Source organism: Leopardus geoffroyi, chromosome D1 (genome assembly GCF_018350155.1).
Source record: "Leopardus geoffroyi isolate Oge1 chromosome D1, O.geoffroyi_Oge1_pat1.0, whole genome shotgun sequence".
Taxonomy (NCBI): Eukaryota; Metazoa; Chordata; class Mammalia; order Carnivora; family Felidae; genus Leopardus; species Leopardus geoffroyi.
Genome location: NC_059329.1, coordinates 46,662,976 through 46,679,343, shown reverse-complemented (window position 1 = coordinate 46,679,343; position 16,368 = coordinate 46,662,976). Strand labels below are relative to the sequence as shown.

General features: G+C 32.4%; 1 protein-coding gene across 27 annotated transcripts in view; it reads right to left on the bottom strand.

Moving 5' to 3' along the window:
- PICALM (phosphatidylinositol binding clathrin assembly protein) overlaps window positions 1-16,368 on the bottom strand; it is a 100,212-nt gene that overhangs the window by 34,914 nt on the left and 48,930 nt on the right. For all 27 annotated transcript variants that reach the window (XM_045483730.1, XM_045483728.1, XM_045483729.1 and 24 more), the window contains exons 6-12: window positions 15,335-15,446; window positions 13,964-14,070; window positions 11,946-11,987; window positions 9,702-9,787; window positions 7,522-7,645; window positions 7,125-7,261; window positions 4,670-4,773 (exon numbers count right to left, since the gene is read on the bottom strand). In XM_045483730.1, the coding sequence (XP_045339686.1) occupies window positions 4,670-4,773; window positions 7,125-7,261; window positions 7,522-7,645; window positions 9,702-9,787; window positions 11,946-11,987; window positions 13,964-14,070; window positions 15,335-15,446 (712 nt within the window). The remainder of the gene's footprint in view (window positions 1-4,669; window positions 4,774-7,124; window positions 7,262-7,521; window positions 7,646-9,701; window positions 9,788-11,945; window positions 11,988-13,963; window positions 14,071-15,334; window positions 15,447-16,368) is intronic.

Sequence of the window (16,368 nt, the reverse complement as noted above, 5' to 3'; positions counted from 1 at the left end):
CTCAAAATAAATAAACTTAAAAAATAAATAAATAAATGATTTGCTGAAAAATAACAAAAGTATTGTTCCATTAGAATAGTACAAAATATATATTATTACCAAATCCTACCGTAAAGTTATTTTTAGAATCAGATAATTACTTTACCTATACCTCATTCAAGATGATCATTCTAATGATTGAAAGCTACTCATCCTACCTTAAGTAAACGAGGAGAGAAAAAATAAAAAGCAGCAGAAATACTTTTAACCTGTACTTCCTGTACTTTTAACCAGCAGCCTGTTCTTGCCTATCCTCGTCTAGTTTGTGATCCTCACTTAACAATGTAGTAAGCACTGTATTTTACCCTAAGACTGACAGAGTAAGACAGCAAAGGGCTTAAGGACCAGCTCATTCACTATAAGCATACTTTCCCTAAAGTCAATAAATTCAAATCCTACAACTGGTTAAAAAAGAAGAATACCAAGAAAATATTGAGATCAGTGGCTTATACAGAATCTTTTTATGAAACTTTAATTTTTGTATTTTTTGTATTTTTTGTATAATTATTTTCTAGGAATTAATCATTTTTACAGAACATCAATTCACACCCCAAAATAAAGTCCTACAAATGTACCAAAATTCATTGATGTAGTGTTCAAACTCATATGATCATGTTTAATATCTTTCCCACCCCTTCACTCCTGAATAAATGGAACAATGGATAGAAGAATCCAAAAAAGTAACTGAGAATTAAGAAGTAGAAAACAGATACAAGAAATGGGTTTTCTATACCAAAATACAAATGTAATGATAACCAATCTAACTCCTTCCTGAGTAAGAAAGGAGATGCATTATGTTTACAGTTGATCAATTTGCTGAAAGTACTATTTTAAAATACTGAATAGTGGTATGGAGTTTTTGAAGTATATCATACATTGTTAGACTCAAAACATCTCTCTAGTTTTCCATGCCTTTGGCTATGAGAGAAGTCTTTCAAAAAAACACATTTTTCTATTACCAATCTATTGGTTTATGAGAAAAGACATGTTTGGGAAAAGTTGTTACTTATCTGCTACTCTAATGAATGCTTAAGTTGTACCTAAGTACTTATTATCAATCATCTTCTATTATATGAAACATCCTAGAGAAGAATATACAGAACCATGTAAGAATGCCGTATTTAGGTCAATCAGACAATAAGAAAAAAACAGTTCTTAATCTACTTGACAAAACACGAGGTAATCTAGATGATGTTAATCTGTTAGTGAACACTATACTATCAATGATAAAAACAGGGCGCCTGGGTGGCTCAGTCAGTTAAGCGTCCGACTTCAGCTCAGGTTATGATCTCACAGTTCTTGGGTTCAAGCCTCACGTCGGGCTCTATGCTGACAGCTGAGAGCCTGGAGCCTGTGTCAGATTCTGTGTCTCCCTCTCTCTCTGCCCCTCCCCTGTTCATGCTCTGTCTCTGTCTCAAGAATAAATAAACATCAAAAAAAATTTTTTTTAATAATAAAAACAAGTTCATTAAGATAAAAAAAAAAAAATAATGTTTCAGCTATCCCAACTTAAACTTTATTTACCAGACTGGCAACTACTATAAATCCCCTAAACTTTTAAGAATAGTTTTTATCATTATTCATTTGATGGTTTAATTTTGTTACAACATTCAAAACTAATCCAAAAAGTAGAGGATCAAAATAGTGTTGAGGTCCTAAATACTGGATACCTACATTTACACAAAAACAAATGAGTTTTCATATAGTGTTGTGTGTTTTGTGCCAGCTGTGAGTAAAGCAAATTAAACTTCAGAAAGGATAATTCTTTTTTGCCTGAATTAAACTTTGAAATCTTGCTTAAAATATACATCAGTGCATTGAACTGACAATACTGTATATTTTTAGATATGCTGTGACACTAAATTTTAAAGGTGATATAAACTTAAATATTCTCACCTATTAGTATTCAACACCAAGTGCTTGTTGAGACTCCAAACCATTTCTTGAAAAATCAAAGGCTCATTAATAAATGCAATGAGGGGAACAGAAGAGCTTGTGTTCTCTCATGTTCATTTTTAGGTGGAATCTTAAATGCCTTTTATATAAACATGCAAACCGTACTTCCCTTTAACTCTACATTCCTAACTTATCTGTGGTGCTTGGGATAAGAACTAAGTTAATACCAATTCTGTTTTAAAAATACCAAATTTGTTGTTTAAAACCATTTTTAGCAAATGAAAGCAAGAGAAACATAGAATAAGATCCTATCTTTGTTTTGCCACATGGTATAAAAGCAGCATGATGTAAAATGTCACATTATTTCAAATGTTTAGGTAAATGGTTAATTTAAAAAAAAAAATCTTTAACACTCTACTGTTATGATCAAAACATTTTATATACAGTTTAAGATTTATTTATCTTAGTCTAACTTTAATTTTAAAAATACAGTAAAAAATCTTAATCCGAATGTCCTCAATATAAAAAATACACTGAATTAAAAAGTAATGAAAGTCTTCACTTAAAACACTCTTCACCTATCCAATTATGCAGAGATCAAAACTCTAAAATTATCACCAGCTCAGAAACCAAGTATCTTTATATGAAAGTCAAGACAAGATATAATTCTTAAATTGAGAGGCTCATAGTAAAAATCATTGTCCTTTCCTCATATGTAATAAGCTTTTGGAAAAATAACAGACAATTGCTACGGCCTCTGTTCCCACTGTACTTGATTTGTATTTTTAATACTTTTAACAGTCTCACTTGTACACAGAAAGCCTAATGTTAAAATATGAAGGAAATTCTGATGGAAATAATACAAAGAGTAAAATAACCTAAGACAGAAAACTAAAACTTGACTACATGTATTCCAACATACTGTTTTCAAAAACTGCTATTAAATAATTTCTTCTGGCAGGACATAAAACAATTCTTAGAGGCTGAAATTACTTGAAATTATTCTCCCACAATAATCGTCTACCCACCTTCATATAAGAGTTCAATAATCCCAAGCAGAAACTTTAACTTTTCATTATTAGAATTAACTATCCAAACAAAACAACTTCACAGTTCAGTTTCTTTGAAATGTCCTATCAGTTCTCAATAAGCCTACTATAAAATTTCTCACCTATTTTGAAAAACAACGTTCAGCCTTAACTTCGGAAAAAACAACTACATTGTTTTTTATAAAAGCAGGGGAGGGTGAAGCAAGTTAAAATTGTTTAAATGGCCATGTCAATTCTATTAAACTTTTCTAAAACAATTCACAGTAAGCAGAAAATACATGTGTAATTTTGCCGATTAAAAATCCTAAAATTAGGACTTATCATTAGGATATTAAGGAATTACTTTCAGATAAATAGTTCTAAAGTATTTATTGACTTTAAACTAGCTTACCATTTTTAGAAATTACTTCTTAATCGTAAGATTTAGCTAAATTAAACTAATCTTCTAAGTTAGTTTTTTAATCAAGTCATGGCTCACAAAATTAGTGTAGAAATCTAGTGTTCTAGTGTTTCACTATTCCTGTTCCCTGCCGTATCTTGAACCAGAAATAAGCTGTCCAGAAAAGAAAGAAAACATCCACTCATTCAAAAAACATTAAAAATCAAAGCATCTAGGCATTGATAATACAGCACTGAACAAAATATTTAAAAAGCCCTGCCTTCACAGAGATTATGTTCTATTAAACTAGAGCCTTAAGAATTAACTATAAAAAATAATGAAACAAAAAAGTTTTTAAGACTCCAATCATCAAAATATAGATGAAAAGTCTAGTTCATGTTAACATAAAAACTCACAACAATTAATTTATCTTGCTATAAGAGGTAAACTGATCAATTCAGATTTTACGTGAGCAATGAAAATTTTAAGGTAGCTTGCCATTCTCTATAGTTCTGCAGACAGCATCCTCTCAGAATATCTCCCCTTTCTGTCCCAAATAATTTTTGAGTGTCTGTAAAATAATACATATATGCAAACAAAAGCACCAAAACCAAGCAAATGGAATCACTTTAAAACATATTATATGTCTAAGCAAACCTGCTTAAAAACGGACAGGGACTAGGCTCAATCCTTCAAAGATGCCAGGTCAATGATCATGATACAGTCACCTTAAGATCAAAGAACTACTCCAGGGCAGCAAACATTCCTATTGCTATTAGGGGAAAATTCTTTGAATACCAAAATCTTAATGATCTAAATTAAAAGCTGTAAATACAAGTAGCATAAAGTTTGTCATAACATTCCCAGTCAGAACACAGTTTATTGAGTAGTAACACTGTATGCGTTTTATTAGAATCTATCATATATTTACAAAGCATGAGTTTTCTTCCCTCATTAGTCATTTTATTTTCTATACCAAAAGCACAATAACCCTTATGCATTTTCTGATTATGGAATAGATATTCAACATTGAAAGAATGATTTCATACTTCAATATACATTGGGTCTGTCCTTTTCACCTTCATTAAAACCTCATTTCATAATTTAATTGAACAGAAATTCTAAAACTACATTTACAAATACATGAATGTCTTCAAGGAACAAAATTACCTCACTGCCATTTTAAATATTTTTAAAGTTCACACGTATCAAATGTAACCAAAAAGTACACAAATGAGTGAAACACTACAGAATGCAGATGGGAAAGGCTTACATAACAAATAAAGTAGAATTCATTAATGCTTACCTCCCCATGTACTTGCTACCTGAGAAGTAGATGGCATAGGAAGTACAGATGGGTGAAAAGTTGGCTGTTGTAAATCAAGCAGATCATTTGGTAGCTTTGATGTGCTAGAAAATATTTTCAAAAGATTATTTATTTATTAGGTAAACCTTGCTGTATCAGCCACTCCCTTCTCCTGTCCCAGTAAATAAAAACATTAAAAGTAAGAAAAGGCCCCAGTAATGTAAACCTCAAGAAGAGGAACAGTTTCAGCAAGGTAACAGTTGCATACCTTTAATATATACAACAGCATATCTATATTTATAGTAGCATATTTCTACAGAAGTCTGGAAAAAATATTCAAGTACCATATCTTAAATTTATATAGGATTCAAATAATTATACTATACCCCTTTTGGAATGTATCAGTGACTCTCCTGGGAAAATACTGATTTCCTTACGGAAATGTACCTAAACAACATGATTCTGAAATATGAAACATTATGGCAATTTTAATTTTTTTAAGGAAATTTGTTTTCTTACTTTTAATCTTCAAAGAACTTCCATTACATTTTAATACTAATCCCTCTAACAAAGCAAATTACCTGTTAATCTCACTTGCCCTGCTTCAATATCCAAACATATCAATATTACAGGAAAAAATTATACATGCATATATGATATAAACTTATAACAGAGCCACCCCATTACACAACTACAGGGGGCATTATTTACATGATATGTATGACTTTTATGTGATTAAGGAATAACAACTAAAAAAAGATACCAGAGGAGTGCCTGGGTGGCTCAGTCAGTTAAGAAGCCAACTCCTGAATTCGGCTCAGGTCACGATCTCATGGTTTATGGGTTCGAGCCCAGGTCAGGCTCTGCACTGATAGCACAGAGCCTGCTTGGGATTCTCTGTCTCCCTCGCTCTCTGCCCCTCCCCAACTTGTGCTCTCTCAAAAATAAACATTAAAAAAAAGATCACAGAGTTTCCATGAATTGAAGCATTGTGGACAAAACAACATACATCATTTTTAACTTATACTTACTCAAAAACAAAATGTCTCTTTGATGTAAAAAACAGTTTTACAGATAAATAAAAATATAAATGAATTTAGTGCTTTGGGGGAGAAAAACAGAATAAGGCAATATGCATTCTGTTATAGGCTGTTAAGATCTGCCTTCAATTAGAATTAAAAAGATAAAAACTAAGAGTGTATTAAGTGAAATAAAAAATAGCCAAATTAGTTCTTTAATAATTTTTTTCATTCTTAAACATTCAGCATCTTTTCCATTTATTTCCCCTAAGACAGAGTTCTTTCTAAGGTCCTCAAGTTGGGACGCTTCATGGGTTCAAAGTTATTTTAATGGGGATTTAAAAAGGCAGCATGCCAAACAACAAACAAAACAAATGAGAAAACAATAATTATAAAGTTGAAAGAAAAACACTAAATTCAACAAACATCTATTAAGACTTTAGGGAACAGGCAGCAACTAAGTAAGTTACATTGAATGATGACAGGTCTCAGGTGGGAGGGAAGACCTTCTAAGGATGAGTTAATAATAAAATAAACAGCAACAACAACAAAATCAAAGATATTGTTTAAGATTGTGTGTTTTAGTATAAGACTGTGCTAAATCTTATGCTAGCCACATGGCAGTCTGTTGGAAACAGAAAATCTTGGGCCTCACTTTATATCTACTGTATCAGAAACTCTGGGGGTGAGGTTCAGAAAGCTGTGGCTTTAGAATCTCTCCAGGTGATTCTGCTACTTACTAAAGAATGAGAACCACTGACCTATACCATACAATACCTTATGTGGAAACAGGTTTAAAAAAAAAAAAAAAAAAAAAAAAAAAAGATTAAGAAATAACAGCTAGGATTCAAACCAGAATCTGACTTCCAAACTTCTACTTTAAACCACTCTGAGGTAAAAGATAAGACAAATTTAAAATAAACCAATTATTTGAATTTTCCTGGAAATATTATTATTTCCATTATTAAATAGCTTCAATTATTGACACTGCAACAAGATTATTGATGTTGGCCTGGTAGGCCTCAATACCACAGAAATCTGACAACTAAACTCTTACGGTGTTCCAGAGTGCAGAGTTTAACATAAGGCAATAAATAGACATGAAAGACATTTAATATCCAATGAAAGGATACTGTGAAATATATTACCATACCCCTGTATGTACATATCCATATATATAAATGAAACATCTGCCCCATAGATTACCCACTACATTCCAATCAGTATAAATTTGTAACTTAGCCATTTTCCATTTCCTAAATATGCAAGGTATATACTCTTAACATTTTATATTTAATTATACCATTATCACCATTTATTAACACCACTGTGTGAACTTCTGAATATAAAATCATAAATTAAACTAAATTTGAAAAGCTCTATTAGAAGCCTTTAGATCCAAGTATTCAAAGGTAATCTTTACCTTCTCCACCTACCTGTTAGAAGAACTAGGGGTAGAAAATATGTCAATGGCTGGTGCAGTCATTATACCCCCTGCAGAGGTGGACACAGGAGAGGCTGCAGTTGTTAAAGAGGTATGAGGTTTCTTTGCAAGTTCTTTTAGGCGCTGTTCCTGTTGAGAAAGGGAACTAGCATAAGGAATCCAAAACCCGGATTTGTTTTATGGCCACTGGAAAAAAAAGTATTATCTAATTGTGTTCTGATAGCAGAAAGGTGTTCTTGGTTTCATCAGTCAATGTCAGGATGAAAAATCAGATTATTGAGTTTCACCTCATTTGGATAACTATCATTAAGTTAGTCTATTTAGAGGTTCCAATTCCTTTATGAGCACCTGTACCTGTTTTTCCAAATAAAGAGAATGCAAACACCTACCTTTAAAGCTTTTAAACGAGCCTGTTCTTCCTCTAATGCTGCCTGCTTTTCCCTTTCATCCACTTTGGTTAGAGACAGGCCAGTGCTTGCCAGGGAAGAGACTGCGTTGGAAAGTGTTGTTGCCCTAGGAAATTGGACAAAGGTAATTTGGCTTTCTGCAACCTGGTTATAAAATGGTCTGGCAACACTGCCATGGATTGGTATTACAATTATGAATTTACCTTTTGGAGTAAAAATCAGTACTTCAGATAATATATTCTACCTAGTGACCCACAGGATTATTAGCAATTAGCTAATTTATACAAATATTCCCTGCTTTTTAAATTGTTAGACTTTGGAAAGAGTTCACAATAAAGGTATGGGACACTGCTTCTTCCAAGCCCCAAGGAAGGGAACTAATGCAATTAGAAAAGAGTTCACATACTCCCAGGAAAACCCTGATGGGTAAAATATATTGAATTTCTCGCAGGAAATTACTCCACTAATTTACAGCGTAGGTTTTGGCAGTACCACTACAGGAACACTAAAACATTAGTACCAGTAATAAATAATGTGTGTCTAGAGAGGTTTCCATTATAATACCACCCAAAGATATCATTCCCGGAGGACCACAGGTTCCTTCAAAGACAGATCAATTTCGTCAGTCCATCTGGCACCTCCTTTCTATCTGCTACCCTCTTGCCAAGCTAGAAGTTCCTTTCCAAACATAGTACACATGCACAATGCATCACCATAGCAAGCCACCTCCTTTCTCTTATAGCATACCATAAACCCCAACAACGTATATTCCCGAATGTCAATTCTAGGCAATATGAACACATCTAGGAAGAGTTCTAACCTGAAGAACTACTACTCATGACCTTCACTCATTTTCCTTTTATCACACACCAATCATCAATTTATACTCTAAGCATACAAGTGGCAGAACTACTAATAATTTATGTAAAATCAATTTTTATAAAATACAACTCAGAAGACAAGGGAAGAGTAATATAGTTGTGATAGAAATGCAAGAAACCCAGCAAATTTTATGATAACAAAAGTATGAAGTTAAATCAATGTACCTCAACTACTTGGCCATATTTTTTATTCATTTCTTATATAAGTGCCACGTAATTTGGCTTATGCTTCTAAAAACCTACTAGAAAATTCAAAGAACAAATTTGGAATGAAAAAGTACTAAAATCCAGTAACATTTTCCTTTAAAAATTACTTAAATTCTGCCACCACAAATAAAGTTCTGAAACAAAAAAATCTAAAGAAAATGAAGGTTCTCATTACATTTTACAGAATTTTTTTTCATGCCATTAAAAGGAAATCTTCATAAAGAAACATGAGAATTACTCAAGTCACACTACCCAACATAAAACTCATATTACAAAGTCAATACGAGATGAACCGTGCTATTTTCAGTTTGCTAGGTTAACTGGTTTTAGTCTTGGAAATCCACTCAAAGCCCAACAGACTGATTAAAATATGTCAAATATCAACCCCATGAATTGGCATCAGAGAAAGATAATAATATTTGCTATCAGATATCCTAGGTTTGAGTCCCAGAATTACTACCGCACACTTCACTGGGCCACAGTGAGGGTTAATCAAATTTGTAGACAGGCATCTTGTAAGTACAAGACACCACATGAATACATGAATTATCACTTTTAAGAGAAATACTGACACTGTGAATACATCTGTAAACCAAGTACTCTGTGTTATCATCTTAAGAGATGCTGACATCAAGGGGCAACTGGGTGGCTCAATTAGTTAAGAATCTGACTCTTGGTTTCAGCTCAGGTCATGATCTCATGACTTTTGAGATTGAGCCCTGTGTCTGCACTGACAACGTGAGTCTGCTTGGGATTCTGTCTCCCTCTCTCTGCACCTCCCTTGCATGCTCTCTTGCTCTCTCTCTCTCAAAATAAATAAACAAACATTTAAAGAGAGAGAGACAGAGAGATGCTGACTTCTATTGAAGATCAGGAACTATTCCAAGAATTTACATGTATTAACCCATCTAATCCTTGGTAGCAGCCCTACCAGGTAGATATCATTAAGTTCATTCTAATATATGATTAAATCAAGATAAGGCAAAGTTAAATGCCTTGACATTTAAAAGGTAGATTCATCAACTCTCTCAGAAACATAAAAACCTGCTCTTTGCCCTAGGAACAGTAATATACCTGCTTGCAGCTGTAGAATCTTTGATTTTCTTTCCTTCCAAGGAAGCTAAATGTTGTTCCAAAGCATCAAGTAGACTGCTGGGGGCCTAAAATTGTACAAATATTAAGATTTTCAGGATAAAGAGACCATTGGTCAAAATAAATTAAGTATCACCTAACATATGAGAGGAAAAAAAATAAATAGGTATATTCCTCATGAATTAACAGTGGAGTTTTGTTTTTATTATGCTCTTATTTTTATTACATAAGCATGACCTAGTAAGGGGTATTAATACACATAATCAAAAAAAAATTGAGACTATGTAAACACGAAATATTAAAGAGTTCTTGTAAATACTTTCATTAAATATATTAACTTATTTGAATTTTAAATAAAAACATACTCTTAAAAGCTAGACATATCGTTAGGAATGTTTCTGGTATTTTAGTAAGTACTTGAGTAAATCAAAGTGTGCAAAGATTATTTTTGAATAGTTATTGATAAATGAAACTACAGACCAGCATCAATAAAATTCAAATTAAAATCACGAGGAGATAAAATTTCTTAACCACTAGAATGGCTAACATTAAATAGATTAGCAACATCATATGTTGGTGAAGATATGAAACAACTGAAACTCTCATATGATGCTGGTCAAAGTTCATCCATCTTAAAAAATGATCTGATTATTTTTTATGAAGTTAAATATACATCTAGCTTAACTACCCAATTCCATTCCTAATTATTTATCCAAAGGACATAAAAACCTATCTCTACAAGAAAAGATTTGTTGAAGAATGTTTTAAGTAGCTTAATTTACAACAGTAAAAAATTACAAATAATCCAAAAGTCCATCATTTGGAAAATGGACAAACAAAATGTGGTAAAAGTCACACAATGGAATACGATTCAGCAATAAAGAAGAATGAATATGAGCAATACATTCAATAATAAGGACAAAGCTCAAAACACTATGATGAGCAAAAGAAGCCAGATATAAGAATAAATACTTGCGTGATTCCATTTATATCACATTTAAGGTCTAATAAAATTATGCTATTAGAAATCACATCAGTAATTTGTGTTGGGGACTAGGGAAGGACCAGAAGGGGCCACAAGAATTGCAGTGATAGAAATGATTTCAATACTGAATGGTATGCTGGTAACACAAATGTTTAGTTATCAAGCTTCACTGAAATGGATACTTCACTCAATTTTGTTTTAAAAAGAAAGACTGGCCTTTAAAGACTATATATCAAATCTCAACTTAATATGAAAAGCTAGTTACTTTCAAAAGGAAACCTTTTCAGTCAGTTGAAAAGGAATTGTTCCCTACCTTTAAGTGAAACAAATGCATCAGGAGCATTTACTTGCCCCAAATATTCTTTAGGATTTGAGATAAAGAGTTACTGGATTGTAGGCATCTAAATTTCTCTACCAATTATGACTTCAACAATTTCCTTCATTCAGTGTTTTCCCTCTACATGCAAAACCTTAGTATAAGAAAGATACAGTAGAAAACCAATTAAAGCCAAAAATATTAGATTATAATATTAACTTCTATGTTGAACTGAGAACACATGTATACCACTTCCCAATCCCAACAAAATGTCTGCTAAGACTCCCAAAGACACTAGTATTATCTTCATTTTACAAATAAACAACCTGAGACAGTGAAAATTAAACAACTGGCCCAAGATCACTTGTATGATACACAGCAGGAGCCAACAAAGGGTCTTTGGTATATATGACTTGAAAGTCTAGATATTAAGTACTATGCTACAGAATCCTTAATTAAAACCGGGCATTTGATGGGGTGCCTAGGTGGCTCAGTCAGTTAAGCATCCGACTTTGGCTCAGGTCATGATGTTATGGCTTGTGGTTCAAGCCCCGCGTCTGGCTCTGTGCTGACAGCTTGTAGCCTGGAGCCTGCTTCAGATTCTGTGTCTCCCCCTCTCTTTGCCCCTCTCCCGCTCTCTCTCTCAAAAATAAACATTTTTTAAAAGTTAAAAAAAAAAAAAGGCATTTGAACTGTACACATTAAAGGAAATAAACTAAAGGAATGGTATAGTAATGGCTAGCTCCACCAACATAAGAAATGAGGAGATCATAATGTTAGAAGTCAGCAATATATGTTCGAATCTGTCAAGAAAAATCACACCAATCCCTTGACAGTAGTAACTGCATATTATTCATCTTTGTACCATTCACACCTACCAATACATATAGCAGACAGTGAAATGATATTATAACCATACACTTACCTGTGAAAGGTCTGGTATATCACCTCTGTCAATTCCAACTTGCTGTAAAAAGAAGCAGCATTGTACTTAACAAAATTATAATAAAAAATAAAAATTTAGAAAATGACATTATGGCTAGTACCACGAACAATATTCTAGATTGACTTCTTTAAAATCAGAAGACTATTTAATCTCCAGAGGGATCATTCACTATTTCCATGGGCTTAGATGTTATTTACATGGTTCTAAAAGTTGTAAAAGGAGAAGAACCAGAGTTGGAAATCCAATAAGAGTATCCACATCTTCTGAGCACCTAATACTTAAGCTACCTTGTCACAATCTAAAAAAATCCATCACTTTTATGTGTCATATGACAAAAAGACTACAGCAAGAAAGAGAAAAGCTGACCATGAACAAGTTTCCTGGGGCATAAAAAAGAAGTTAAGGAACAAATTTGAGGATAAGGACTTTGTCTTTCTATATAAAGTATGCTTTTCCTGGCAATCACCACAGATAACAGTTTTTAAAACCCATGTTCATGCAAGTAGGCCAGGTTTTATACAAATGCCAAGTGATCTTCCAACCAGGATATAACTATCTACACAAACCAATTCTAATACATTAATGTTCGGGCATTAGGCAATTTCCAGCGAAAATGATAAAAACCATTCATACTTTTCTTGTGACCAAATTAAAAAACTTTTTTCCCTTCCTGTGGTTATGTTTCATTTTCTAATCATCCTCTCTTCCTTTCCACAGTTCGAGGGCAACTCCCAGAATGGTATCAGAAAATTTGACAGAATAATCCATACTAAGATCTTAATAGCTTATCACTAACTGATACATGAGTCCCCTCCAAACACATTTGAAAAGGTTACTTGTACCTTTACTCAAAGGACTAAGGTCTCATAATGAAATTGCAACCCAAAGACAAAGACAGCCTCATGAAAGAATATTTTATTCCTCAGATCACACAGAGTAAATGGTCTATTTCATCTCAGACCAGAATAACTGAAGGTAAATAAAGGCTTAAAACTTAAGTCAGTAACTATAACTATCAAACACAAAGAACATAAGAGGCCAAAGGGAAAAGTCAGCAAACTAAAACATTTAAAGAATTTACTGAAAACACAGTGTAAACACTACCTTTTTCTTGTTTTAGTATATGACTAACCCTAAAGAAATGGAAAAAATACATTGATCTCTTGAGGGATACTTTAAATCCAATATAAACTTCAGTAGATTTCATAAGATAGCTAACATAAAGCTCTTTTTTTCAAAAGGTCTTATGATGCTGTTTTATTTCATCTGCTAGAGAATGAAATGTCACTATGGTAATAGAGCTAGAATCACCAACTTGAAGTTCCAGATTAACTACTTTGATATAATTGATAAATGATAGTCATCTTCCAGAATTATCCTAAGGTACAGGAAGGGAAAACAAAAACACTTTGAGAGTTGCCTCTGTGCAAGCAAGATAGTGCCTTCTATGACCATTTCAGAAAATTATTTAAACAGATTTATAAAATTAGACTGTTCTACAACCTACATTCATGGTGTTCATAATTAATGACAAACAATAAATACAATAAATTCACTTCTGCGGGGTAATGAAACATTGTGGACCATGTGATTCTAGCTGCAAATCTCAGTGGAAGAAAAAGACTTGTACTCACACTGAAAATTCTCTACCATATAATAAGATAAATATGCTAAAATATATGGCTAATGCCAAACACAAAATTCATTGCACCACTGTGTGCCACCTTCCTTATTTTAGCGAGAAATAAACAATTTAAAAATGGATTACGTTTCAATATTCAATACTGAATTAAGTATGTAAGATATATCTTAGTCAATACCATATCACATTCATAACATAACAAAGAATTCAATATAGTATATGGATATGACTGAATATATACTTTATTATATTTAAGATGTGACTTTCACTTGGATAATGACTTATTTCTCTAAAATCTATACTTAAAGACAAAAAAAGCAAGTTAAGAGACCTAGTTAACTTAAGGACAGTTTACCTCTGCAACTTTAAGAAACTCTGAGATTCTTGTCATCCTAGTCAGGAACTTCTTATAGATGTCCAGACCTTCTTTGCATTGGTTCTTTTTCATATCAAAATATTTTTCTGCCAAAGGTAAATGTAAAAATACTTTTATTCACATCAAAAGAGAAAATTCAAAAGTGAAAACAAGTAATGGCTCCAAAGAGATCATATAGGTGTCTCAGAGAACAAACTCACCCTACAGGAAAAATGTCAGTGTTAAATTAGCTGAGATATTTAAATTGAATTAATACAGAGATGCTATATTAAAAACAGAAAAATCATTTGACTTCATTCATATTACTAGTTTGTTCTATAATATTTCTATAATTTTTATTAACACATTATACTTTTTTCCATTCCAAATATTCTTACTTTCAAATATTCTTACTAATAATGTATTAACATATACTACTTCCAAATATTCTTCTTCCAAATATTCTTACTAATAATATATTAACATATTAATAAAGATGGCAACTTTACCATGTCCAAATGTCACCTGGAAAGCTTATTTAAACTTATTATATGAACAGCAATAAAGAGCTTAATTTATAAGTAATTGTAGGGTGACGGACTCCCAAAATTATGTAGAAACCTTCCATTTTTTTGTGAAAAAAATAATCCCAATTTCCCTATCTTCACAGAGTAAAGCATCCCTAAATAAGTTTGTGAATAAGCCTATAAACAGCAAATTTAAATAATTTTTTTTAAGTGAGGAGGGGAGGGAAAACAAGCACATTGGAGTGAACACACTGGACATCTGAGACCAATACTCAGGCACTCTTTACAGACTGTTATTCATCTACTCCATCCAAATCCCACAGGAAAAAAAGATCATTTCTAGGCAAAATTAAATAACTAGGAATACACACATTCCTAAAATGCCTCAAAAGTAAAAGGCATCCTAAAAAATAAATTTTTAATCCATTTAAAATAATTATCAATTTTAAAATTAGGCCTAGAAAAAATCTATCAATTTTATAATTACAAAGTTGTGAAGAAGTAAATTGTGAGGAAGTAAGATTCTTCTGGGAGAGAAAATAACTCTAACGTAATTTTAAAGGGATCTTTATATCTCTAAAAATAATAAAACTGACATAAAAAAACATAAAGATATATCTACAAAACAAGTTCATCCAGCTGAACATCTAGTTGTAAAAATAAGTATTTAATCTCTTAGCACGCGTAACTAGAAATAAAAATCTTTTCTCCAAATAAATTGTTACAATCAATGAATAGCCCAAGGAGTGGTTAGGCAGCTCTAAGTAACAACTCAGACAACAATATTTATCCATATGACACAAGATAAAAAAAATAAAATGTATTAAGCGACAATAATATTTACCCAACAGGTTAATAATTCCTTCATTGTATGCTGCAAACAGTCTAATGGCATCTTTGAACAGGAGCATGAAGGCAGCATTTATTACCCCATTTGTAAGTTCATTGCTATTAACCTAGGGAAAAATTAGAAAAAAAGATGAACTAATCTTAATCTTTTATTTATTTTTTTATTTATTTATTTTTTTTTCAACATTTATTTATTTTTGGGACAGAAAGAGACAGAGCATGAACGGGGGAGGGGCAGAGAGAGAGGGAGACACAGAATCGGAAACAGGCTCCAGGCTCTGAGCCATCAGCCCAGAGCCCGACGCGGGGCTCGAACTCACGGACCGCGAGATCGTGACCTGGCTGAAGTCGGACGCTTAACCGACTGCGCCACCCAGGCGCCCCTAATCTTAATCTTTTAAATGACAGTGACTTCCTTCAAATTAAAATACAGTAAATTCAAATATTTAGGTGTATTAGAGAAAAATACATTTATTTCTTTCAGAGTTACATCCAAATAGTGCAAAAATGTGTCTAAGAGCTCAGATTTATGTAAAAGCCACAAACAAGAATTCTGTAACATTCAATGTAATTCAGAAGTAAGTCATAAAGAAAAAAAATCCCCTCTTTTGAAATTCCTAGGCAATCACCAAGGCACAAAGCTAAGCTAGGTAGAAGAAATGTATTTTTTTTTTTAAATATACCTTTTTCCACTATTATAAACAAACTTACCTTCAAAATGGTTATGATATTTCTATTTCATATGGTTAACTGGGAGAATTAAATGATACACTGATCATAAGGAGCTTAGCACAGTACCTTACACATAAAGAATCAATAGTATTATTACTAAATATGCTGTAACAAAAAGCCAGCACCTATTTATCTATCAAGAATACAGGAAAACCTTTAGTTTGATCTCAAGAAATGAAATCAAGAAGATAAACCTATGAACTTTTAAGTTCTTTTTTAGATTACACAAATAACTACTACATGAAAATTCATTTTTAGGTATAGAAAAACATAAGCACAAAGTTAAATGGTAAACAA